Below are 27904 nucleotides of genomic sequence, written 5' to 3' on the forward strand. Positions count from 1 at the left end.
AGCAACAGGTAATGTAACATTACTAAAGGAAATATTATCTGCATTAACAAGTTTGTCATGACATTCATTACAAACAACAGCTGGAGGAACAGATACCACAAGTTTACAGCAAATACACTTAACTTTGGTAGATCCAGCATCAGGCAGCGATTTTCCAGAAGTATCTTCTGATTCAGGGTCAATCTGAGACATCTTGCAATATGTAATAGAAAAAACAACATATAAAGCAAAATTGATCAAATTCCTTAAATGACAGTTTCAGGAATGGGAAAAAATGCCAGTGAACAAGCTTCTAGCAACCAGAAGCAAATAAACAATGAGACTTAAATAATGTGGAGACAATAATGACGCCCATATTTTTTAGCGCCAAAAAAGACGCCCGCATTATTTGGCGCCTAAATGCTTTTAGCGCCAAAAATGACGCCACATCCGGTAACGCCGACACTTTTGGCGCAAAAACGTCAAAAATGACGCAACTTCCGGTGACAAGTAGGACGCCGGAAATAACAAAGAAAAAATGTTTGCGCCAAAAAAGTCAGCGCCAAGAATGACGCAATAAAATGAAGCATTTTCAGCCCCCGCAAGCCTAACAGCCCACAGGGAAAAAAGTCAAATTTTAAGGTAAGAAAAAAATTGATTATTCAAATGCATTATCCCAAATAATGAAACTGACTGTCTGAAATAAGGAATATTGAACATCCTGAATCAAGGCAAATAAATGTTTAAACACAAATATTTAGAACTTTATATAAAAGTGCCCAACCATAGCTTAGAGTGTCACAAAAATAAGACTTACTTACCCCAGGACACTCATCTACATGTAGTAGAAAGCCAAACCAGTACTGAAACGAGAATCAGTAGAGGTAATGGTATATATAAGAGTATATCGTCGATCTGAAAAGGGAGGTAAGAGATGAATCTCTACGACCGATAACAGAGAACCTATGAAATAGACCCCGTAGAAGGAGATCATTGAATTCAAATAGGCAATACTCTCTTCACATCCCTCTGACATTCACTGCACGCTGAGAGGAAAACCGGGCTCCAACCTGCTGCGGAGCGCATATCAACGTAGAATCTAGCACAAACTTACTTCACCACCTCCACAGGAGGCAAAGTTTGTAAAAACTGATTTGTGGGTGTGGTGAGGGGTGTATTTATAGGCATTTTGAGGTTTGGGAAACTTTGCCCCTCCTGGTAGGAATGTATATCCCATACGTCACTAGCTCATGGACTCTTGCTAATTACATGAAAGAAATATACTTTATGCAGTGGTTGAATATCATGTAAAACAAACAAAATGTTGACAAAGCTAATCCACTATCTAAGTAGAATGTAGATACCACAAGAACTTCTGTCAATGAAACCTTTAAGCATTTAGACTTTGACAACAAAGCTTGCAGCTAATCTTCTAGTGAAACAGTTGATCTTCATTGCTAAATCTTGTTTTAGTAGTTTAAAGAACTGATGTGCAAGTCCCATGGAATAAAGAAATAAACTCATTATAAAACTAAAATTATTTTTTCTAAGTCAGCTTCACATACTGTTACACGGTACTGCAGAGAAGTAATTAAAACATCTTTAAAACTGTACTATGATGCTGCCCTTATTTATCTTATTATCAAATAAAGAAAACTTTCAATTATCTTATCCAAAACTAGTATAATTATTTTCAGACTTCAGCATTAAATTTAAAAAGAGGCAGTCTACTCCAGAATTGTTATTGTTTAAAACGATAGATAATCCCTTTATTACCCATTTCCCAGTTTTGCATAACCAACACGGTTATATTAATATACTGAAGTTCTTGAAGACAGTGTTGGAAGAGAAAAGGCAAAAAATGTGTAGAAAAATAAAGGTAAAAATAAAAATAGAAAAAATATAATAAAAACGGTAATGCAAAAATGAACCAAAAAATATATAGATAATGCAAAAGTGTCCAATGGTGTTGGAACCAGTGGAAAAAAGATCACACAGTGCAATAATGTAATAAATGTGGATAAAGACCTACTAAAACCAGGCTTACCCTATGTATAAGACTCGAGCAGTGACTTCTATTGCCGCGTTTCGGCCATTGGACACTTTTGGATTATCTACATATATTTTTGGTCCATTTTTGCATTACCATTTTTATTATATTTTTTCTATTTTTACCTTTATTTTTCTACACATTTTTTGCCTTTTTTCTTCCAACACTGTCTTCAAGAACTTTAGTTTGGATTTTCTGGACACTACTCTACTATTATAGAAGATAATATCTAATTTTATTTTCACTTATACTGGCTTATTTTATACTCTGATCAGAGACATTGTTATTTTATTTAGTTTATAATTTTGTCCTACATAGGGTACCCTATTTTTATTCTAATAAATGTTGATTTTTAATACGCAATTGTATTTTAGAATTTCAATAGAGTCTTAAGTTAAATAGAGTGATACTTTAGCCTTATTTGGCGCTCCCTCTTTCTGTACTATTATAACTAACTTTTGAGCTTATTAGGGATCTCATTTGGGGAGCTTGTATCATTTTGTGTAGGCGCTGTGTGTATATAAACCTTCTATATTAATATACTCTTTACCTGTGATTACCTTGTATCTAATCCTCTACAGACTGCCCCCTTATTTCAGTTATTTTAAAATACTTACAATTTAGCCAATCAGTGCCCTCTCATAAGTAACTCCACAGGCGTGAGCACAATGTTATCTATATGGCACACATGAACAAACACCCTTTAGCCGTGAAAAACTGTAAAATGCATTCAGATAAGAGGTGGCCTTCAAGGGATTAGAAATTAGCATATAAGCCTACCAAGGTTTAGTTTTCAACTAAGAAATAAGCGAACAAAGTCAATTTGATTATAAGAGTAAATTGGAAAGTTGTTTAAAATTGCATTCCCTATCTGAATCATGAAAGTTTAATTCAGACTAGACTGTCCCTTTAACTGTATAACAGATGCAGTTATATTCTCAGCTAGCTTCCCCTGGAAAGGGTGAAAGAATGAACTTGATAGACAAAAGGTTGATGTTTATTAATTGTAAGGAGCTACATTGTTTAACATAGGGTGCAATGGTCCTCATGGGCATTGTGATATCACTGCTTTTATTTTTTGGAACACCAACTACCACAGGGAACTAGGAAAATATTGGTAGATGAGGATCAGAAACAAATTTAAAGCCGATTATCAAAAACTCACAGCATGAAGAGAATTTGTGCAAACTCTAGACCTTGTATTGTAATGCAAGAGTCTTCCCTTCACACCCAGAGCCCTGCATAATGAAATAAACGTCTCTCAAGCTAAAACGTGCATTTCTAAAGTTCTTTGAGGGACCTCGCTGTACTGGCGAGACTTCTTAAATCATCTTACCTGAGCAAAGAGCTTTAGCTCATCGGGGCCTTTAGTCTGATAATATATCTAAAGTGTAGCTTTACTTATTCCACCAGATAACCTTATGAATATCCCAGGCATGATTGTATTCTATAAAATGTATTTGTCCCTGTCACCTACACTATAATTCTGCTTCATTAATTATTCCATTCGCCTGTATAGAAAGCAATAAATAATTTAAATGTGTATGGTAAAACATCAATTCCAGATGCATGTGAAGTGAACTTCATAAAAACATAAATTATGCTTACCTGATAATTTAATTTCCATTGTTACGAGAAGAGTACACGGCTTAAATACCCCCCCCCCCCACTCCCCTCATCCCCCAGTCATTCTGCCGAGGGAACAAGGAACAGTAGGAGAAATATCAGGGTATAAAATGGTGCCAGAAGAAAAAACAAAAGAAATTTAGGTCCGTTCAACGGAGAACCGGGTGGGAGCCGTGGACTCTCCCCGTAACGATGGAAATGAAATTATCAGGTAAGCATAATTTATGTTTTCCATGTAATACGAGGAGAGTCCATGGCTTCATTCATTTCTTTTGGGAAACAAATACCCTAGAGGACCAAAAGCGGTTTCAGCCGAAGCAAAAACGTCAAATTTGTAAAACTTAGAAAAAGTATGTAAGGAGGAGCAGGTAGCTCCGTAACAAATCTTCTACATAGAGCCCTCATTCTTAAAGGCCCAAGAAGAAGTCACAGCTCTAGTTGAGTAAGCTGTAATACTCTGAGGAGGCTTATATCCCGCTGTCTAATAAGCCAAGTGAATCATGCTTCTCAGACAAAAAGACAGGGAAGTGGAAGAAGCCATCTGCCCTTTTCACTTCCCCGAATAGACGACAAAAAAAGCTGGAGTTAGTCAAATACTTTGTAGTCTGAAGATATCATTTCAAAGTTCGAACCACATCCAAGTTATGAAGTAACCATTCCTTCAAAGAAGGTGGTTTAGGACACAAGGAAGGAACCACAATCTCCTGTTAATATTGTGATCAGACACCACCTTAGGGAGAAATCCCAGTCCAGTTCGAAGGACAGCCATATCAGCATGGAAAACTAGGTAAGGAGGCTCACATTGCAAGGTCGCTAATTCAGCCACTCTGTGCACCGAAGCAATGGTTAGTAGAAAAAGAACTTTCCAAGACAGAGTCTTAATGTCAAGAGAATGTATAGGCTCGAACGGAGGCCCCTGCAAAACCCTCAGAACCAAATTAAAACCCCAAGGAGGAGCAGAATGTCTTAACACAGGCCTGATCCTGGACAGAGCCTGAACAAAAAAGACCGAATATCAGGGAGCTCAGCGAGCTTCTTGTGTAACAGCACCAATAGAGTCCCCTTAAGGAACTGGCGGCAAGTCCCTTCTCCAGATCGTCCTGGAGGAAGGAAAGAATTCTGGATACCCTGACCTTATGCCAAGAATATCCACGAGATTCACACCAGAGTAAGTAGGTCCTCCACACCTTATGATAGATGCAACGGGTGACCGGCTTTCTAGCTTGAATGAGAGTATCAATCACCCTGTCAAAAAAAAACATCTGGCTAAGACTAAGCATTCAATCTCCACGCAGTCAGCCTCAGAGAATCCAGATTCTGATGCACAAAGGGGCCCTGTACCAGCAGATCCCTGCGACAGGACAACCTCCATGGAGGGGAGGATGACATCCCCACTAGATCAGCAAACCATGTCCTCCGCAGCCACGATGGAGCAATCAGAATAGTTGACGCTTGCTTCTGTTTTATGCGTGCCACTACACGAAGTAGAAGTGGTAACGGTGGAAATATGTACACTAGGTTGAATCTCCAAGGCATTGCTAAGACATCTACCAGTTCTGCCTGGGGGTCCCTGGACCCCGACCCATATCTGGGTAGCTTGAAGTTGAGTCTGGACGCCATGAGATCTATCTCCGGAGTTCCCCAACTGACGCAAACACTTTGGGGTGAAGAGACCATTCCCCTGGATGAAAAGATTGTCTGCTGAGAAAGTCCGCTTCCCAGTTGTCCACACCCGGGATGTGGATCGCTGATAGCAAGCATTCGTGGGCTTTCGCCCACTCCAGAATCAGAGATACTTCCCTCATGTTGAGGGAGCTTCTCGTTCCCCCCCTGGTGGTTGATGTAGGCCACTGAGTTAATGTTGTCCGACTGGAATCTGATGAACTTGGACGGACCCAGGAGAGGCCAAGCCTCCAGGGCATTAAAGATCGCCCGAAGTTCCAGGATGTTGATCGGGAGTAGAGACTCCTTCCGATTCCACCTGCCCTCTGCCTTTCTGGCACCCCAAACTGCTTCCCAACCTGAGAGACTCGCGTCCGTAGTCACAATTTCCCAAGATGGTCTGAGGAAGGATGTCCGTTGAGACAGTTGATCTGGATGGAGCCACCAAGAGAGATTCCCTCGACCCGTTGTCCAGAGAGATCAGTTGGGACAGGTCTGAATGGAGAATGGAATGACATCTATAGTGGATACCATGAGCCCAATTACCTCCATGCACCAGGCCACTGATGGCCTTGAGGAGAATTGGAGGGCAAGACAGCTGGAGATTATCTTGCAACGTCTCTTGTTTGTTAGGTAAATCTTCATGGCAATGGAGTCTATTATCGTTCCCAGGAACTTCATTCTGGTACTGGGGACCAGAGAACTCTTTCCTGAGTTTACCATCCATCCATGAGATTGCAGAAGAAGTAGTAGAGCACTCGAGTGGTCCTCTGCCAGCTGGCAGGACGGAGCCTGAACCAGAATGTCGTCCAGATAAGAATCCACTGCTATCACTCTGGATCTCGCCACTGCGAGTAGAGCTCCCAGAACCTTTGTGAAGATCCTTAGAGCAGTAGCTAGCCTGAAGGGATGAGCTACAAACTGGAAGTGCTGATCCAGAAAGGTGAACCTTAAGAATCTGAAGTGATCCTTGTGTATTGGCACGTGAAGGCAGTCGTCCTTCAAGTCTATCGTAGTCATAAACTGACCCTCTTGAACTAGGGGCAGTATAGACCTTATTGTCTCCATTTTGAACGATGGAGCCAACAGAAACTTGTTTAGGCACTTTAGGTCTAGAATCGGGCGAAACGTGCCCTCCTTCTTTGGTACAACGAAAAGGTTTTAATAGTACCCTAGATCCCTTTCTGCTAGAGGTACCAGTACAATTACTCCTAGAGAGGAGAGGTCCCTCACACACTATAGAAAGGCAATCCGTTTCTCTGGATTTGATGAGAGATTTGACAAGAGGAATCTGCCCCTGGGAGGATGAGTTTTGAAACCTATCCTGTAACCCTGGGTAACAACTTCCAGAGAGTCTGCCCCCTACGAGATCCAGAGATGGATCGGGGGCCGCCTCTTCATGTTGCTTTTGTCTTGGCGGACTTCTTGCGCTGCTTGGCTTTATTCCAAGACTGGGAGGGTTTCCAAGATTCCTTGAACTGCTCGTTCTTCGCAGAAGGGAAAGCAATATAGATTTGGACGTCATGTCAGCAGACCACGACTTTAACCACAGGGCCCTCCGAGTCATAACAGAAAAGCCTGATGACTTTGATGCACTACCCTCAGGAATAGAAGGTTGCTCTGGTAACTTCGGTTCCGGAACCTCTAGAGTCGTTAACACCTCTTAACAAAAAGCGTAAGTTCTCCATCCTAAACCTAAAGTCTGGTTCCTCCGCAGCTGGAGGTTTAGAGGCCACAGATTCCGACCCAGAGAGAGAGTCCTCCGAAGTTTTGGAATCCTCAGCATCAGCGGACAATCTAGTCTCACATACATCCATTGGAGTAGATGACCCCTGGGAAGGATAGCAATGTTTAACCTTTCGCTTGGCCTGGTGAGGTAAAGCACTGACCACAGATACCACAGTTGGTAACTGTTTAGCAAAATCGTGTGGCAATGTGGCCCCTCCCGCAGGAGGATTAGAAGTGCACTGGGGAGCTGCATGTGTAATCGGAGATGAATGTAGGGAATGCACCTCACGGGACAGAGACCCCTCAGAGGGTCACATGGAGTACCCTGCAGGACCGCCCCTGCAGCCAAGAAAAAGCGTGCCAACTAAAACAGGCTGTGTAGTAATCAAGGAAGGAAAAGCCTGACTGTTCACATTGCCAGAGCCATATCTCGCACATGTTGCAGCAAAAAAAAACAATAAAGCAATCATGTATACATCCCCAACCCCGTTCAATAATCACCTTCCAGAGATATTAACCCTTGATTCTAAAAAGATAAAGGAGTCAGACTGTGACCCTGTCTTCTTGCGTCATCATTACAGATATAAAAAATGAAACGATCTTACCAGAATCAACGCGTGTAGCATCGCTCCTGACATACACTTGAGTGAAGAAAGCAGGCAGAGAAACTCGTCTACACTGATTGCTTAAAGAGCTGTTAATACGAGTCTGGATGGTTTCGCAGAAAGACTCTCCCTGCATCTCCAGACCCTAACATTCGTCAATGCTCTCACTGAGAGGCTGACAAGACTACTTAAAACTCCAGTCCCATTCCGAAGAGCACTACCCTCCATAAGAAACTACTCCGAAATCTTCCGACACTTCTCTGCCATCCTCCTGTGACTAAAGGCAAAGAATGACTGGGGGATGAGGGGAGTGAGGGAGGTATTTAAGCCTTTGGCTGGGGTGTCTTTGCCTCCTCCCGGTGGCCAGGCTCTGTATTCCCACAAGTAATGAATGAAGCCATGGACTCTCCTCGCATTAGATGGAAAACATTTATGTTGCTGTTGAGGATTATTATTTTCCCTCACATAGATATTTTGGCCTTATAAAATATAAATTCTTGTGTCAACACTTCTGTTCCATTTCTTGCATAAGTTGGGAGATGGTTGGGAGATGAATGTCGGCAAAAACAAGAGATTGGGTTTTTTTTTGTTTTTTTTTTAAGAATTCCTTGTTTCTCGACAACCTGTTGTTGCAAACACGGCTACCAAAGACTGCTAAAGCCACATTGCTCCTAAACTCATATGCGCCTAGGTTTACTCTTCAACAAATCAAATTTGATATTAGAGGATGCAATTTTAAAGAATTTTCCAATTTACTTCTATCTTAACAATGAAAGCTTCATTTTGTCTTTACTATCCTTTTTATACAGTTAAAAGTATCTGAAACAATGTGGTTCCTATATAAAGTAAAGAAACAGCACAACAAAAATGTCATTAAACTGAAATTTCAGAGTGACATGCTGCTAAAATGTTCTTTCTAGATTTTTCTTTGCATAAATGTTTTGTAGATGATCCATTTATATACTGTAGCTGATCTGGGAGAGTTTTGCTTATTCTTAAAAAACATTGTGCTGATTTTAAGTCTCTTAACCAAGTCCGAAAGTTTTAGATGTATACTAAAGTCTACAGGCTCCTGGTTGTGTAATTGGTCTTTTCATATGTAGGGGAGGGGGGAGTGTCTGCCTGTTCCTGTTTTCCCAGCAACTTTCAGTGGGTGTCCCATCCTAACCTCATCAACAGTGCTAAACTGGGAGCGTCCAAGAAAGCTTTTAAAAGGTTTTATATCGGATTTTTAGATCAGTATCTGCACATATTGTTCTTTATAGTAGTGTCTATTACATGCAGTTATATGAAAATTGTACACTGTCCCTTTAATTACCTTTATGGTTTTCTGATTGGGAGTGATTTTATTTCAAAAGCTGTACTACTTTCTACTGAATAACTTCATCTTCTTGTAGCAAATATACTATATCTATGAGATCATTTTAGTGACATTTATTTTTGTGTTATTATTTTTATTACATATTACTATTGGATCAAAACCAAAGCAGATATGGAAATTGTGAGTATACAAAACTCAATGACATCTGAGCATATGCAATTCATATTCATTTTTCACATGTTGATTGGTAATCGTTTATTTATTCAATCAACATTTTGGATAAACCATCCATTCTAAATCTGCACGGCAATTCGGCAGTCCTGGTGCTGAATAAATCTTGAAAGAATGTGCATTAGCCTGGCCAATTGAATCCTATCTTACGCTTGTATATTTATAGCACTTTAGGTAGTCTCACCTTTCCTCTTCTGCTTTTATCTGGAAAGCATCTTCTAGCCAATCCAAAAGTTTGTGCGTGAACTCACTTACATCTTGCTATTTAAACAAAAGAAATAATGACAATATATCAGAATTGTTTTTCAATTATTCTAAAAAGCTTCTCAAATTTAGTAGTGGAAAACTTAATTAATAAACCTTAATCTTTTTTTAAATAACCTGCATTTATTAACATTTCCAAAAATGCTCAATAATTTCTTTAAAAGGGACATTTTTATTTAATTATAATAATATAGTACATGATATAATTAAGATTCAGTCATTTTCTAAACACAGAGTTTCGCTAAAAAAAGTGTTAAGGGTTAAACACATATGCAATGTCCCTTTGGTGTACCACAAGCATTGCAGCTGCCAAGCAGGAAAACACCAGTGAGCCAATCAAGTGGAGCAGTCTTACAACTCACCAATAGTTTGTCATGTCCTGCTCAGAAGCTGCAATGCTAGTGATGCCCAATCAGGACTAACTTAGACACAGGGCTAGAGTATTATCTAGTGTTGGGTTTCATGTCCCTTTGTATCTAGGGGGAAACACCAGCCCATGCCAGATGTAATAGTTTCGCTTACCAAATATTAAACAAATTCATATCCTAATATTTTTAGTGTTAAATACCATATTTTAACCCCACCACAAAAAGCTTTGCAGCATGTAAATAACAGACTTATCAAAAATAATTGAAAGAGCAATAAGTATGCAAAGACTGATTATTGGTAGATGTGGTGAAACCCTAGGCAAATGTATGTGACTCTTTGACAGTAACCAGTTACTTGGGTTAAATAAACACACATTAAAAAAATCTAATTTGTCAAATAGTTGAGAGCCGTTATCCCAACTTACAATAATCAATGTGCATCACTAAGATAACTGGCTGAAACTACATCCTGGCTAAGCAGCCTTCTTTAATTGGTTAGATTAGAAAGGACATTAAATACTAAATACATTTTATAAGCATAGTATTGAGGTTATTCCCCAACTCCCTCCAATCATGGGGCTGCCATGTTGAAATCTGTCTTTTACTACATTCCAGTGCTGACCAGTTTGTACATGTGCAGCAACTCCCCTTCAGATACCTGCAGTGTCACCTAGGTTTCAAAATGGCAGCACCCATGATTAGAGGGAGGTGCATGAAATGTATTTGGTGTTTAATGCCCCTTTAAGGTTGCACATTCCTGAGGACAGGTTGCAGTAGCTCCAGTTGACTACAACTCTGTTGCAATCCAGTGATTTATTAAGTTTTACTCAGGGTCTGTCTAAATTCTAAGTCTAGTAACATCCTGCAGGAAACTTTAACGCACGTGAGGACCTAGGGATAAATGATATATTAACTAAAGAAGCATTTACCATTTTGAGTATTAAAATTGACAAATGTATCATTATTGGCCAGATTTATAAATGTATGTTAGCAACATGCTTTCTCCTTAAAGGGACACGAAACCCACATTTTTTCTTTCATGATTTAGAAAGAGAATGCAATTTTAAACATCTTTCTAATTTACTTATATTATCTAATTTGTTTTATTCTCTTGATATTATTTGCTGAAAAGCATATCTAGATATGCTCAGTAGCTGCTGATTGGTTGCTGCACATAGAAGCCTTGTGTGATTGGCTCACCATGTGCATTGCTTTTTCTTCAACTAAGGATACCTAAAAAATGAAGTAAAATAAATAATAGAAGTAAATTGTAATGTTGTTTAAATTTCTATTCTCTATCTGAATCATGAAAGAAAGATTTTGGGTTTAGTGGCCCTTTAAGGCAGATAAAATTGCACTATTTGATCAAATAAAAAAGGTTTACCTGCTGAGAATCATTTGATTTAAAGGCATCCTTAAGTATCTCAACAGCCCGTGATGGATCAACATATTTCCTTTTTGAACTGACCAAGAGCGAAAAAAGATACCTCAACTCTCGCATAAAAGGCAAATTTCTATGTTCCTAAATTGGAAAGAAGTAAAATAGGTTATAAATATGTACTGTATATCAACAGCTGAGACAAAAGTGCAAACAAAATTGACAACTGTGTTAAGTTTAACAGACTGATACATTCTAATACAGTTGAAAAGTTAAAAACACAAAACAACAGAGAATGGAAGATTTTTTTCAGTAGTACTGTTTGATTATATAATAAAAATATTCCTAAAATGTACTGTTTATTTGATTGTCCTTCAGCTTCCCCCATATTTTATCTTGTGTCTCAAATATTCCCCACAACTAAGCAGTTCGTTTTTAATTTCTCTCTGCAAGTAATGCACACACAGTGTTTTACCCCCTTTCCTCATTGCTCCACACAGAAAACGGGTTCAACCCCTTTCTGCTAACAATACTCAAGAGAAATGATTTAACCTTCATATAGCCAGTAACATACATAGAGGGCTTGATTTATCTAGCTACGGCAGACAGGGGCATACATATGGGCTGGTGGAATTTAACATTGCACGCAAGGGCAAAATAGCCTCCCCCTGCCCGCGCACAGCAGTAGTAGTGCAGGAGAATGCTTGATAAATCGAGCCCATAAAGCAGTAGTCTATCCTCCATATAATAAGCTCATAATCCCAATTCTATGTCTCAAAACAAAAAAACACATAATATAGCCAAATAGGTTTCTCTAACCATCACAAGGTCCCAAACTCAAAGTGAATTTCCCACCCCTCTGGTACATAAACAGCCACTTTTGACTCTATTGCCATCTGTTTGTGTAGTCTCTCGCTGTGACGAACAGCATCATGCATGGGGATAGTGAAGGAAATGGCAGGAAAAGGTAAAGATAGCTTTGTGTCTAACTGCCAATGATATGATAACCAGAAAATGAAATGAGAAGCAGTGTAGCCTAATGCATGATGTAGTGATTGGCCCTGCCATTATGAGAGGGTTTTAGTAGACGGTTTGCTCTCTGTGCATGTTCTTGAAGCAGAATATCTCCCACCCTAGGTACTGGCCTTGTATGCCTATGCATAAATACTCCCCAGTGAGTGTTTATCTATAAAGTTATGAGCAGCGGCTCTCTAGTTCCTGGGTTTTGTCAAACCGTGGCAGGAGAGGATAAATTACATTACAAACGCTTCTGTTTGCACTTTTATATCTGAAGAACAGGGACACTATGCCAGTCAAAGACCTGAGAATGTGTGTGTGTCTCCTGAGAGAAAACACTATTCTTTATTAATGCTAACAGCAGTATCCAGTCCTATGTAGAGCCAGTGTCCTTTTCTTGCAGTTAATGTCAAAACATGAAAGGCAAAAAGGACATGCTTCAGATGGGGCCTGAAATGTAATTTGTTCTAAATGTTCTCAAAAAACCTTTGTCTCAACACAATATGCCATGGACTTTACACAAATCTAAAGCTCTGAATGGCCACTTCAAACATTTTTAAAGCAATGTGTAATGAGGACACTGTAAACGTACAATAAACTACAGTTTTATTAGGCTTCGGGCAGCCTAAATGCCCAATTTTTACACTAAAATATCTTTACAAAAGATAGAAGCCCATCATACATATGAAGACAGAAATGCTAAACTAGGGAACAAACAAAAGCACAACAGATTGTTTTACGGCTTGTCACCAAACTAAGAATGTGCTGATCACAGACAGGAACTTACTGTAGTACATCAGTCTGTTCCTGCCTAAAATAAAAGCCCAGTCCAAAAATATCAAGCAAACCCTCTCTCTGACAAGAGACATAGTAACTGTCATGTGAGGTGCAGCCATATCACTATAGGCACACTGGGGAAACAGGACCACATTTTCCTTTTACGTAGACTAAAAAAGCCCTGATCCAGTGAATGAGTCATAATTTGCATATACATAAGAACAGAGAGGAGCTCACAACAAGGAAAGGTTTTTTGTTTAGTTTTTTCGGTCAGTTTATACCAAAGGCTTTCAAATCTGTTCTCAGGCCAGCATAACAGGCCAGATTTTCAGGTTATCCAAACTGGAGCACAGATGAAATAATCAGTTGGTTAGTAGACAGTTATTAACCTGCTCTCACCCAAAGTAATCCTGAAAATATGGCCTGTTTGGGAGGTCTGAGGACAGGTTTAAATACCCCATGCCTTATACCCAGGACTTCATTTTCTGTCCCATCCATAGTTAAAGGACCAGTCTCTGTTGGCGAGTGCCACTAGCGTGAACCTATAAACCTCGAAGATTTTGTGCTAAGATGTTTTTGTTTAATGCAGCCATGCTGGAAACATATGATGACAAAGCTGAAGCATGGCCAAAATAAAATGACTATTTGTTCAGCATGAGAGAAATTAAGCATTTTATTAATGCAGATTTTATTATTAACATGCTGTGATAGCACCATGATTTAGAGTTCCTTTTAGGGCTACCACAAAGGATTTTATTAAAATAAAAGTAAACTAGACAAGAGTAATTTGTATGTAGATGTGCTCAGTTTGCATTCCATTAATAATACACGACTATAGTAGTAGCAGCATTGCACAAATGGCATTCTAAAGAACATCAAACCGGCAGAAACCAAACTGACTGAAACAGGAAGGGGAGGGGGGATATGTTGTAGAGGCATTTGTCCCTTCGCCGGTGTTTAACCCCTTCGCTACCAGGACTTCAAAGAATTTGCCCAAAATTGTTTGCATTTTTGCTATCACTTCAATTAAACAGAAACAGAGCCTTTTTTATTTACCTGTTAAAACTAAATACATTGTTTTAGATAGACAACCCTAGGTATTGTTCTAAGCCCATTTTGGTATATTTCATGCCACCATTTCACTGACAAATGTGATCATATAAAAAATAAAATCTGCCAGTATGCAGTTTAGTTTTTTTTTTATTATTATTATTTTTTATATTTTTTTTCTGCAGTGTAGTGATCATCCTCAACTCTCCCACCGCCCTGATCCCTCCGAATAGCTTTCTAACCCTCCACCCTCCCCCTAATTGTCCCCATCTTTAGTACTGGCAGCTGTCTGCCAGTACCCATAAATACTTTTTTATTTTTTTCAATTTTCTGTAGCTCAGTGGTCCCCCCACCGGCTATCATTACCCTAGGGCCGCCACCGCACCTTTTTTTTTTTCTGCCCCCCATTTATTTATTTTCTGCCGTGTAGGGCCCATCCCACTCCCTCCCTCTTCCCTGCTGGACCGCTCACCCACATCCAGGTTTCCCTCCCACACCTCCCGCCAGCACCAGCAGATGAGCGTTACAGTCAGTGACACACACAGTGTCACCGTCTAACGATCAGGTATCTGCCTTCGTATGGAACTAGAGCAACAATTGAGTACCACATGACGTATATACAGTACATCCAATTGGGTTATGGGGTAAAGGGCATCTACAGCAGTACTTAAAAGATTCATTGAGTGCATGAGAGAAAAATTAATATATAATAAAAGTGCCTGACCTACCACAATGTTATGTTTGTATTTAGAAAACCATGACTAACTGAATGACGAGTATGGGCATGTTTTACATAAAAAAAATGGATAGAAGATTTTGGAAAACAGAATGATAAAATGGTTACCTTTTGGTTTCGCGGAACATCTTGAGCAATTGCTGGGGGGCTGTAGTTCAAAACCAGTCTGCGGAATTCCAACAGATTGAATAAAGACTAAACAAAGAGAAAAATAAAAATGTAAAAAAAAAATGGTATAAAAAACTCACAAGGCATAGGCTAAAAGAATATTGGATATAACATTTATCATAGAAAGAAAAAAAAGCTGATTATGTGCAATAATAGTTCTAGAATTTATCATTAACCATAAAACCTCACATTTTTCTTTGATGATTTGGAAAGAACATTACAATTTTAAGCAACTATACAATTTGCTTGCTATCCTTTGTTGAAAAACAGCAAAGTAAGTTAAATAATGTGCACTTGTCTGGCATCATACCATTTCCTGTCATGTAGTGCTCCAGAGGTGCACACTACCTATCTAGATATCTATTCAACAAATAAAACAACACAAATTTCATAATAGAAGTAAATTGGAAACATTTTTAAAATTGTATTCTTTATCTAAATCCTTAACAAAAAAATGGTTCTCATGTATGTCCCTTTAATAGCAGCAAAACAAAAGAAAACAACACGAACAAACAATTAGTAACACTGTAAGCTCTAAATGACACTGCACCTCTATTTATTGTACGTTCAATACAGCACTGCAGAATCTATCATTGCATTACAAATAAAGTATTATTGCTACCCTGCACAAACACCACACTAACAGAAAACAAAGGTTTTTTTTTACATTTCTTTCTTTTTTTTAACATGTAAAACTTCCCAGTCACATTTAAACATCCTGATATTAGTGATGTATTCACAAAACGTAGAGATTACAGAAGCAAACGGAAAAGTCAATTAAAACTTTATGCTTAATCTTAAGCTTGAAAGTTTCATGTCCCTTTCAAGTAAATGGCTTGTAAGTTTTAGTTTTCTGATCCTTTTTAAAAGGAACATTTATATCAACTTTCCAATTGACTTCCATCATCTAAATGTGCACAATCTGTTTATATTCACACTTTCCGAGGCATCAGCTCCTACTGAGCATGTGCAAGATTCACAGAATATACATATTTGCCTTTTGTGATTGGCTGATGGCTGTCACATGATGCAGGGGGAGGAAGATTGAACTAACTTTGTGTATAGTGTTATCAACGTCTCAGTGTATGTCATACAAGCTGTTGACTGCTCTCTGAGCAGGTTTGGTGTTGAATGAAGGTGCACTGGGCACACAAAGCATAAATAAATCAAACCCTGAGTAAACTGCAAAAATTACTATTAAAAAACTGAAATGCACTCAAGCACATTTTAGTTTTGGACTGATAAACCCTTTACATAAAAACATATTTTGAAAATACTGTAAATATGATTGTGCTGTGAATGTCAAATGTCATGGTTTCTCAACTTGTGTGTGTACAGAACATGCACAGAAACCCCAGCATAAACCCAGTCATTACAACAAAGTTTTCACCATGAACAATACAATATGTTGGATTTTTTTCCTTAGTACTTGGCTAGAGTGGGCAGACTGATTTAAGTGTAGCAACTAACTGGTTAAGGACCATCTGGATGTGCATTTATAAACCACACTGTCCTAGGATTGTTTTGACAAATGAACAGCAGATCTTTATGAGACCCATGCTTTTTCTTTTAATATTAGTGCATTAGCAGGGTGCCAATTGGCTCTATGCCTCATTCTATGCCGCCCCCAGAGCCCCTTAACCAATCAACTAGGCCTTAATAAAAACTCGACAATGAGCAAATAAAAATGAAAAACATAATTTATATAAGAACTTACCTGATAAATTCATTTCTTTCATATTGGCAAGAGTCCATGAGCTACTGACATATGGGATATACAATCCTACCAGGAGGGGCAAAGATTCTCAAACCTCAAAATGCCTATAAATACACCCCCTCACCACACCCACAATTCAGTTTAACGAATAGCCAAGCAGTGGGGTGATAAAGAAAGGAGTAGAAAGCATCAACAAAGGAAATTTGGAAATAATTGTGCTTTATACAAAAAATCATAACCACCATAAAAGGGTGGGCCTCATGGACTCTTGCCAATATGAAAGAAATGAATTTATCAGGTAAGTTCTTACATAAATTATGTTTTCTTTCATGTAATTGGCAAGAGTCCATGAGCTAGTGACATATGGGATATCAATACCCAAGATGTGGAGTCTTCCACTCAAGAGTCACTAGAGAGGGAGGGAATAAAAATAAAAACAGCCATATTTCGCTGAACAAATTAATCCACAACCCAAAAAAAAGTTTATTTTCATTTTTGAAAGAAAAAAACTTAAATCAAAAAGCAGAAGAATCAAACTGAAACAGCTGCCTGAAGAACTTTTCTACCAAAAACTGCTTCCGAAGAAGCAAATACATCAAAACGGTACAATTTAGTAAATGTATGCAAAGAGGACCAAGTCGCCGCTTTGCAAATCTGATCAACTGAAGCTTCATTCTTAAAAGCCCACGAAGTGGAAACTGATCTAGTAGAATGAGCTGTAATTCTCTGAGGAGGGGCCTGACCCGACTCTAAATAAGCTTGTTGAAACAAAAGTTTCAACCGAGAAGCCAAGGAACTAGCAGAAGCCTTCTGGCCTTTCCTAGGACCAGAAAATAAAACAAATAGACTAGAAGTCTTCCTGAAATCTTTAGTAGCTTCCACATAATATTTCAAAGCTCTTACCACATCCAAAGAATGTAAGGATCTCTCCAAAGAATTCTTAGGATTAGGACATAAGGAAGGGACAACAATTTCTCTACTAATGTTGTTAGAATTCACAACCTTAGGTAAAAATTGAAAACCTTATCCTGATGAAAAATGAGAAAAGGAGACTCACAAGAAAGAGCAGATAGCTCAGAAACTCTTCTAGCAGAAGAGATAGCCAAAAGGAACAACACTTTCCAAGAAAGTAGTTTAATGTCCAAAGAATGCATAGGCTCAAATGGAGGAGCCTGTAACGCCTTCAGAACCAAATTAAGACTCCAAGGAGGAGAAATTGATTTAATGACAGGCTTAATACGAACTAAAGCCTGCACAAAACAGTGAATATCAGGAAGTATAGCAATCTTTCTGTGAAATAAAACAGAAAGAACAGAGATTTGTCCTTTCAAGGAACTTGCAGACAAACCCTTATCCAAACCATCCTGAAAGAACTGTAAAATTCTAGGAATTCTAAAAGAATGCCAGGAGAATTTATGAGAAGAACACCATGAAATGTAAGTCTTCCAAACTCTATAATAAATCTTCCTAGAGACAGATTTACGAGTTTGTAACATAGTATTAATCACCGAGTCAGAGAAACCTCTATGACTCAGAACTAATCGTTCAATTTCCACACCTTCAAATTTAATGATTTGAGATCCTGATGGAAAAATGGACCTTGAGATAGTAGGTCCGGCCGTAACGGAAGTGGCCAAGGCGGGCAACTGGACATCCGAACCAGATCCGCATACCAAAACCTGTGTGGCCATGCTGGAGCCATCAGCAACACAAAAAGACTGTTCCATGATGATTTTGGAGATCAATCTTGGAAGGAGAACTAGAGGCGGGAAGATGTAAGCAGGTTGAAAACACCAAGGAAGTGTCAGCGCATCCACTGCTTCCGCCTGAACATCCCTGGACCTGGACAGGTATCTGGGAAGTTTCTTGTTTAGATGAGAGGCCATGAGATCTATCTCTGGAAGCCCCCACATCTGAACAATCTGAGAAAACACATCTGGATGGAGAGACCACTCCCCTGGATGTAAAGTCTGGCGGCTGAGATAATCCGCCTCCCAATTGTCTACACCTGGGATATGCACCGCAGAGATTAGACAGTAGCTGGATTCCGCCCAGGCAAGTATCCGAGATACTTCTTTCATAGCTTGGGGGCTGTGAGTCCCACCCTGATGATTGACATAAGCCACAGTTGTGATATTGTCTGTCTGAAAACAAATGAACGGTTCTCTCTTTAGCAGAGGCCAGAACTGAAGAGCCCTGAGAATTGCACGGAGTTCTAATATATTTATTGGTAATCTCGCCTCTTGAGATTTCCAAACCCCTTGTGCTGTCAGAGATCCCCAAACAGCTCCCCAACCTGAAAGACTCGCATCTGTTGTGATCACAGTCCAGATTGGGCGAACAAAAGAAGCCCCTTGAACCAAACGATGGTGAGCTATCCACCATGTCAGAGAGTGTCGTACATTGGGATTCAAGGATATTAATTGTGATATCTTTGTATAATCCCTGCACCATTGATTCAGCATACAAAGCTGTAGAGGTCTCATATGAAAATGAGCAAAGGGGATTGCGTCCGATGCTGCAGTCAATACCCTGTTCTCTGATTACAGATAGTAGGGCACCCAGAACCTTTGAAAAGATTCTTGGAGCTGTTGCTAGGCCAAATGGAAGAGCAACAAATTGGTAATGCTTGTCTAGAAAAGAGAATCTCAGAAACTGATAGTGTTCTGGATGAATCGGAATATGAAGGTATGCATCCTGCAAGTCTATTGTGGACATAAAATGTCCTTGCTGAACAAAAGGCAGAATAGTCCTTATAGTCACCATCTTGAAAGTTGGTACTCTTACATAACGATTCAAAATTTTCAGATCCAGAACTGGTCTGAACAAATTTTCTTTCTTTGGTACAATGAATAGGTTTGAATAAAACCCCAAAACTTGTTCCTGAGGAGGAACTGGCATGATTACCCCTGAAGACTCCAGGTCTGAAACACACTTCAGAAAAGCCTGAGCTTTTACTGGATTTACAGGGATACGTGAGAGAAAAAATCTTCTCACAGGAGGTCTTACTTTGAATCCTATTTGATACCCTTGAGAGACAATGCTCTGAATCCAATGATTTTGGACAGATTGTATCCAAAAATCCTTGAAAAACCTTAATCTGCCCCCTACCAGCTGAGCTGGAATGAGGGCCGCACCTTCATGCGGACTTAGGGGCAGACTTTGGTTTCCTAAATGGCTTGGATTTATTCCAATTTGAGGAAGGCTTCCAACTGGAAGCAGATTCCTTGTGAGGAGGATTGAGTTTTTGCTCCTTATTCTGACGAAAGGAACGAAAATGGTTAGAAGCCTTAGATTTACCCTTAGGTTTTTTATCCTGAGGCAAAAAAAACTCCTTTTCCTCCAGTGATAGTTGAAATAATAGAATCCAACTGAGAACCAAATAAATTATTACCTTGGAAAGAAAGAGATAGTAATCTAGATTTAGATGTCATATCAGCATTCCAAGATTTAAGCCATAAAGCTCTTCTAGCTAATACAGCTAAAGACATGGATCTAACATCAATTTTGATAATATCAAAAATGGCATCACAAATAAAATGATTAGCATGTTACAGTAAGCGAACAATGCTAGATATGTCAAAATTTAATTCATGTTGCGCTAAATTTTCCAACCAGAAAGTTGAGGCAGCTGACAACATCACCCAAAGAAATAGCAGGTCTGAGAAGATGACCTGAATATAAATAGGCCTTCCTTAGATAAGATTCAAGCTTCCTATCTAAAGGATCCTTAAAGGAAGTGCTATCTTCCATAGGAATAGTGGTACGTGTAGCAAGAGTAGAAATAGCCACATCAACTTTGGGGAACTTTTCCCAAAACTCTATAGATTTTGCTGGTAAAGGATACAATCTCTTAAACCTTGAAGAAGGAATAAAGGAAGTACCTGGCTTATTCCATTCCCTAGAAATCATATCAGAAATAGCCTCAGGAATGGGAAAAACACCTGGGGAAACCACAGGAGGTTTAAAAACAGCATTTAAACATTTATTAAACTGAACGTCAATAGGACTGGTTACCTCAATATCCAAAGTAATTAACACTTCTTTTAATAAAGAACGCATATACTCTATTTTAAATAAATAAGTACATTTGTCAGTGTCAATATCTGAGGAAGGATCTTCTGTTTCAGATAGATCCTCTTCAGAAGAGGATGAATTATTATGTTGGTCATTTGAAATTTCATCAGCTAAATGAGAAGTTTTAAAAGACCTTTTACGTTTATTAGAAGGTGGAAATGCAGACAAAGCCTTCATAATAGAATCAGAAACAAATTCTTTAAAATTTACAGATGTATCATGCACATTAGAAGTTGAAGGAACTGCAACTGGCAATGTACTATTACTGATAGAAACACTATCTGCATGTAAAAGTTTATCATGACAACTATTACAAATGACATTCGGTGGAATAATTTCTACAATTTTACAACAAATGCACTTAGCTTTGGTAGAACCGATGTCAGGCAGCAATGTTCCAGCAGAAACTTCAGAGGCAGGATCAGATTGGGACATCTTGCTCAATGTAAGAGAAAAAAACAACATATAAAGCAAAATTATCTATTTCCTTAAATGACAGTTTCAGGAATGGGAAAAAATGCAAAAGCATAGGCCTCTTGATAGAAAAGAAAGCAGGAGGCAAACAACAATGGGGTATTGAAATAATGAAAAAAAATTGTCGCCAAGTATGACGCACAACGTAACGTAAACTTTTTTGGCGCCAAAAATGACCGGAAATGACACACTTGCGTCACGAATGACGCCGCCGTGTGAAAGGTCTCGGCGTCACGTATGACGCCGGAAATTACGAAGTTGCGTCAAAAAACATATTTTTCCGCGCCAAAAATGACGCAATAAAGTCTAACATTTGACGCACCCACGGGCCTAACACCCGCAATTGCAAAAAGTAGTCAAATTGAAAAAAGACTAAACCCCAGGTAAGAAATACATTTCTTAAAGTGTTTATATTCCCAAATATGAAACTGACAGTCTGCAGAAGGAAATACATGAACCTGACTCATGGCAAATATAAGTACAATACATATATTTAAAACTTTATATAATTTGCATAAAGTGCCAAACCATAGCTGAGAGTGTCTTAAGTAATGAAAACATACTTACCAAAAGACACCCATCCACATATAGCAGATAGCCAAAGCAGTACTAAAACAGTTATTAGTAGAGGTAATGGTAAATTGAGAGTATATCGTCAATCTGAAAAGGGAGGTAGGAGATGAATCTCTACGACCGATAACAGAGAACCCATGAAAAAGACCCCCGTTAGAGAAATCATCGTATTCAATAGGTGATACTCCCTTCACGTCCCTCTGACATTCGCTGTAGAGGGAATCGGGCTTCAACAATGCTGAGAAGCGCATATCAACGTAGAAATCTTAGCACAAACTTACTTCACCACCTCCATAGGAGGCAAAGTTTGTAAAACTGAATTGTGGGTGTGGTGAGGGGTGTATTTATAGGCATTTTGAGGTTTGGGAAACTTTGCCCCTCCTGGTAGGATTGTATATCCCATATGTCACTAGCTCATGGACTCTTGCCAATTACATGAAAGAAACTATGTTTTCAATAATGCCAAAAACAGTGTACTTTACAAAAGTTTAACATTTGTTTTTAACAAAATTATTAATAAGTCTCAAATAAGGAACCCTAAGCACAGGATGCCCACCCTTCCACAACCGTAGATAATTTGTAAGTGTGGCAAGTCTACTGACAGTATATGTTATTAAAGAAAATTACAAGTTATTTACATGGACACAAATGGCCTCTCTATGTCTTGTGAGAGCATTCCTTTTCAGCCGGAGAGCCAGGTCATCTGTCGCCACCGCTAATTGACTGCTTAAGCAGCAGTATTTCTGTTTATTGGAGACACCTACATTTGAAAGTGATAGCTGCTAAGCCTGTGATTTTTTTAATTTTATTTTAAGATTATGAAGATACTAGAAGTAAATACATTTGTCATGCCACTAGCCCTAAATAATGAAAGACATCTTCATAGTCTTGTTGTTTCAAGTATATTACTGTATGGGTTAAAGAATGTACAAACCACTAAATCTCCACTGTCGTTGGATAAATTGATTTACAAATCAGCTTTCCTGGTTATTTAAAAAAAAGAAAAGAAAAAGATGCTCATACCTTTTTGTGAAGGGTGGAATACTTAACATAGTGACCATCAAGATTAGCCCATAGTGGTTCCCAACAGAACAGAATATGAGACTATTTCATTAAGCTCAGTAAAGGATATCATTATATCCTGGCCTGTTGAGGGTTTATGTTGGCTGGAAGCACTGACATGAAATGACTATCAGTTTAATATTAAAAATGAGGAATTTTAAGATAAAAGAACATACGTAACTTTTACAAAACTCCTGTTTTTCTCTTCATAAAACTCAAGACATTGGTGTGTGTTTTTGCTGCCCTGCAAATGCATACTCCTGTATATTATTCAGGTGCAGAGTTCGTATAGGTTGAGAGAAGCTCTAAGTCATCCTGAAGTCAGTAATTATATAACACATTTATAGAGGGGCACTGCCTTTTCAAAAGACAAACAAAGGAGTTCTTGCAAATATTACATCATACAATATGAGACGGCTAATGTAGACACTTCAGATGGTAGACACAAGAAATAGCCAAGTTATTTGTCTTCAGGGTAAAGAAATGAGAGTATATGCATAAGGATTGGATTGACATCACACAATGATGGAAATAGTAAAAATGAATCAGGTAAGTTCCTATGCATCATTCTCACAAGGCTTAAAAGCTAATTGCATCTAAGTGCATGCTATTGGTGTAAGGACATAATAGTATTTTATATATGGATAGTATATATCTGCAATAAATCACTGCACTGCAAAAAACAAGCATACAAAAACAATGCAAAGCATTTAAAATGGTAATTTTCTTAGCAAAATGGTCAAGGTTTTGAATGTTGACATTACACAAGAACCGTTCCATGAAAAACTTTGCATTTTCTTTTTATTTTGACTTCATTAATGTAGCCAATTAAAGGCAAAAATTTAAATAAGCCCTGCATTGGTTCAAAAATGGGCCGGCTCCTAAGCTTACATTCTTGCTTTTTCAATTAAAGATACCAAGAGAACAGATAAAAAATGATATTAGGAGTAAATTAGAAAGTTGCTTAACATTGCATGCTCTATCTGAATCATGAAAGTTTAATTCTGACTTTACTGTCTCTTTAACCAATATTTGAAACTAATAGATCTTTTTTCAAAGGAATTCTAATACCAACAAGAAAGAATGGAGACATTATATACACAAAGTTTATTCTGGTAAACAGCTAGTTTAAAAGGGCATTTTATTTCATGATTCAGATAGAGCATACAATTGTAAAAAATGTTTGCAATTTACTTCTAAAAGGATACCAAGAAGAAAAAAAGCAAAATAGACAATAGCAGTACATTGGAAAGTTTGTTAAAACAGCATGTTCTTTCTAAAGCGCAAATGTTTTAAAGGGACAGTAAAGTCAAAATTAAAGGAACAGCAAACACTTGAAGATTGTAACATAAAATGCTTCTTTATGTGAAGCAAAACTTTTCTGTAAAATAACTAAAATGAAGGTTTTGCAAGTATAGAAGTTCACATAGCAGGTTGCACAAGCCTAACCTTGCCACATACTGTATATCTTCCTAACTGGCATAAGCAGGGAGGAACAGAAAGGTGATTTAATGTTACTTTATCTACATAGACTTTGTATTGTTGGTACTTTACCACTGGGAATCTCTGGCATGAGGGAGGTCTCTCTAGATGTGGTTTATTATGAGACAACGGGTGTGCATGTAGTCTAGTCTGAGAGTGCCGACCATCATCATGTTGTGTGTGGATGACCACATCTAGCTAGAGCCAGGTACAATTAGCATTGTTAATTTCAAACAGAATGGAAGAGTGGGGTGAACGCAATGGGGGGCCACATGATGAGGCAACTGGGCTTAGCTTTTGGTCAATCATTGCAACTAAACCTCTGTTTACATTTTTAAGAATTTGCAGCTTTTTGTATGCGAGTGAGTGCCAGCTAGTTTCTGGGTTGTTTTTTGTTTGTATATTGGTGTTAAAGCCCTGGAGGGGTTTTCACCCGGTATGCTATGAGAATAGCTGTCTGTGTCACTGAATGTACACACAGTTTACCCTAAGGGCCTCATTGCAACTTCATAGCCCAAGTGTTACAGGTGAGTGGGCCTGTTTCAGGTGAGTGGGCCTCTCAAGGCTGAGAGTTAAAACATCCCAGTCAGATCTGATCCGGATGATTGACAAGCCCTGTTCTTGAGAGATTAGTTGTGCAAGAGCAGAAGGCGCAGCTGCACAAGCATTTGCTGATGCAATAATATCTGCCCAGCAGTGAGCTTTGTCTGTCCAGCTTTTTAGAAATGGTGACATAAGACTGCTTTCCAAGCCCTTGCAAATGCACCCAGTTAATTCAAAAAGTATTGGAATGGATGTGTACCCAGTGCATATATAATTAGATTAGATAAACACACATAGTATGTGCCAGTAATAAAAAAAAAACTGTCTATGGCAAAATAACTTCATTTTGATAAATGTTTATAATTATGTTTAATGTAATACATTTTATGTCAACATATTTTCAGTGTTTTATTTCAAAGTTGCGGGATACAGATTTTTTAACACATAATTTGCAGATATAAATAATAGGATTATTGGTTAAAACAAATAAAAAATATTGTAATGTACATTCATTATTAGGCATAATTAAACATTCTAATGAAGATTTGATTTATATTTTAATTTCCTGTTACGTCTATTCTAGATCATTTCCCAGCAGTGAGAACAAAATGTAAACAATATTTCATTAAAGGGGCATAAAAGAGAAAAAATGTCTTAGTGCATTGTAACTACATGTTAAAGTGAAGGTAAACAAAAACAGTCTATTCTAAATAATTTAACATATTAAGCCAAATAAATACAACTTTCATTCATCAATATTTCTAAATCTTTATATTACCTGCGATATCGCATATTATTGTCATCTATTCGGCTATCCGAAAATCAACCCGTAAAAACATAATTTATGTAAGAACTTACCTGATAAATTCATTTCTTTCATATTAGCAAGAGTCCATGAGCTAGTGACGTATGGGATATACATTCCTACCAGGAGGGGCAAAGTTTCCCAAACCTCAAAATGCCTATAAATACACCCCTCACCACACCCACAATTCAGTTTAACGAATAGCCAAGAAGTGGGGTGATAAAGTGCGAAAGCATATAAAATAAGGAATTGGAATAATTGTGCTTTATACAAAAATCATAACCACCACAAAAAAGGGTGGGCCTCATGGACTCTTGCTAATATGAAAGAAATGAATTTATCAGGTAAGTTCTTACATAAATTATGTTTTCTTTCATGTAATTAGCAAGAGTCCATGAGCTAGTGACGTATGGGATAATGATTACCCAAGATGTGGATCTTTCCACGCAAGAGTCACTAGAGAGGGAGGGATAAAATAAAGACAGCCAATTCCTGCTGAAAATAATCCACACCCAAAATAAAGTTTAATGAAAAACATAAGCAGAAGATTCAAACTGAAACCGCTGTCTGAAGTACTTTTCTACCAAAAACTGCTTCAGAAGAAGAAAATACATCAAAATGGTAGAATTTAGTAAAAGTATGCAAAGAGGACCAAGTTGCTGCTTTGCAAATCTGATCAATCGAAGCTTCATTCCTAAACGCCCAGGAAGTAGAAACTGACCTAGTAGAATGAGCTGTAATCCTTTGAGGCGGAGTTTTACCCGACTCAACATAGGCAAGATGAATTAAAGATTTCAACCAAGATGCCAAAGAAATGGCAGAAGCTTTCTGGCCTTTTCTAGAACCGGAAAAGATAACAAATAAACTAGAAGTCTTTCGGAAAGACTTAGAAGCTTCAACATAATATTTCAAAGCTCTAACAACATCCAAAGAATGTAACGATTTCTCCTTAGAATTCTTAGGATTAGGACATAATGAAGGAACCACAATTTCTCTACTAATGTTGTTGGAATTCACAACTTTAGGTAAAAATTCAAAAGAAGTTCGCAACACTGCCTTATCCTGATGAAAAATCAGAAAAGGAGACTCACAAGAAAGAGCAGATAATTCAGAAACTCTTCTGGCAGAAGAGATTGCCAAAAGGAACAAAACTTTCCAAGAAAGTAATTTAATGTCCAATGAATGCATAGGTTCAAACGGAGGAGCTTGAAGAGCCCCTGGAACCAAATTCAAACTCCAAGGAGGATAAATTGACTTAATGACAGGTTTGATACGAACCAAAGCTTGTACAAAACAATGAATATCAGGAAGATTAGCAATCTTTCTGTGAAAAAGAACAGAAAGAGCAGAGATTTGTCCTTTCAAGAAACTGTAAAATTCTTGGAATTCTAAAAGAATGCCAAGAAAAATGATGAGAAAGACACCAAGAAATATAAGTCTTCCAGACTCTATAATATATCTCTCTGGATACAGATTTACGAGCCTGTAACATAGTATTAATCACAGAATCACAGAGTCAGAGAAACCTCTTTGACTAAGAATCAAGCGTTCAATCTCCATACCTTTAAATTTAAGGATTTGAGATCCTGATGGAAAAAAGGACCTTGCGACAGAAGGTCTGGTCGTAGCGGAAGAGTCCACGGATGGCAAGAGGCCATCCGGACAAGATCCGCATACCAAAACCTGTGAGGCCATGCCGGAGCTACCAGCAGAACAAACGAGCATTCCTTCAGAATCTTGGAGATTACTCTTGGAAGAAGAACTAGAGGCGGAAAGATATAGGCAGGATGATACTTCCAAGGAAGTGACAATGCATCCACTGCTTCCGCTTGAGGATCCCTGGATCTGGACAGATATCTGGGAAGTTTCTTGTTTAGATGAGAGGCCATCAGATCTATTTCTGGAAGTCCCCACATTTGAACAATCTGAAGAAATACCTCTGGGTGAAGAGACCATTCGCCCGGATGTAACGTTTGGCGACTGAGATAATCCGCTTCCCAATTGTCTATACCTGGGATATGAACCGCAGAGATTAGACAGGAGCTGGATTCCGCCCAAACCAGAATTCGAGATACTTCTTTCATAGCCAGAGGACTGTGAGTCCCTCCTTGATGATTGATGTATGCCACAGTTGTGACATTGTCTGTCTGAAAACAAATGAACGATTCTCTCTTCAGAAGAGGCCAAGACTGAAGAGCTCTGAAAATCGCA

General features: G+C 38.4%; 1 protein-coding gene across 2 annotated transcripts in view; it reads right to left on the minus strand.

Annotated features, from left to right (window-relative positions):
• USP25 (ubiquitin specific peptidase 25) overlaps window positions 1-27904 on the minus strand; it is a 458760-nt gene that overhangs the window by 295750 nt on the left and 135106 nt on the right. For both annotated transcript variants that reach the window (XM_053706014.1, XM_053706013.1), the window contains exons 6-8: window positions 14901-14987; window positions 11219-11356; window positions 9387-9463 (exon numbers count right to left, since the gene is read on the minus strand). In XM_053706014.1, coding sequence (XP_053561989.1) covers window positions 9387-9463; window positions 11219-11356; window positions 14901-14987 — 302 coding nt within the window. The remainder of the gene's footprint in view (window positions 1-9386; window positions 9464-11218; window positions 11357-14900; window positions 14988-27904) is intronic.

Source organism: Bombina bombina, chromosome 3 (genome assembly GCF_027579735.1).
Source record: "Bombina bombina isolate aBomBom1 chromosome 3, aBomBom1.pri, whole genome shotgun sequence".
NCBI classification, from domain to species: Eukaryota; Metazoa; Chordata; class Amphibia; order Anura; family Bombinatoridae; genus Bombina; species Bombina bombina.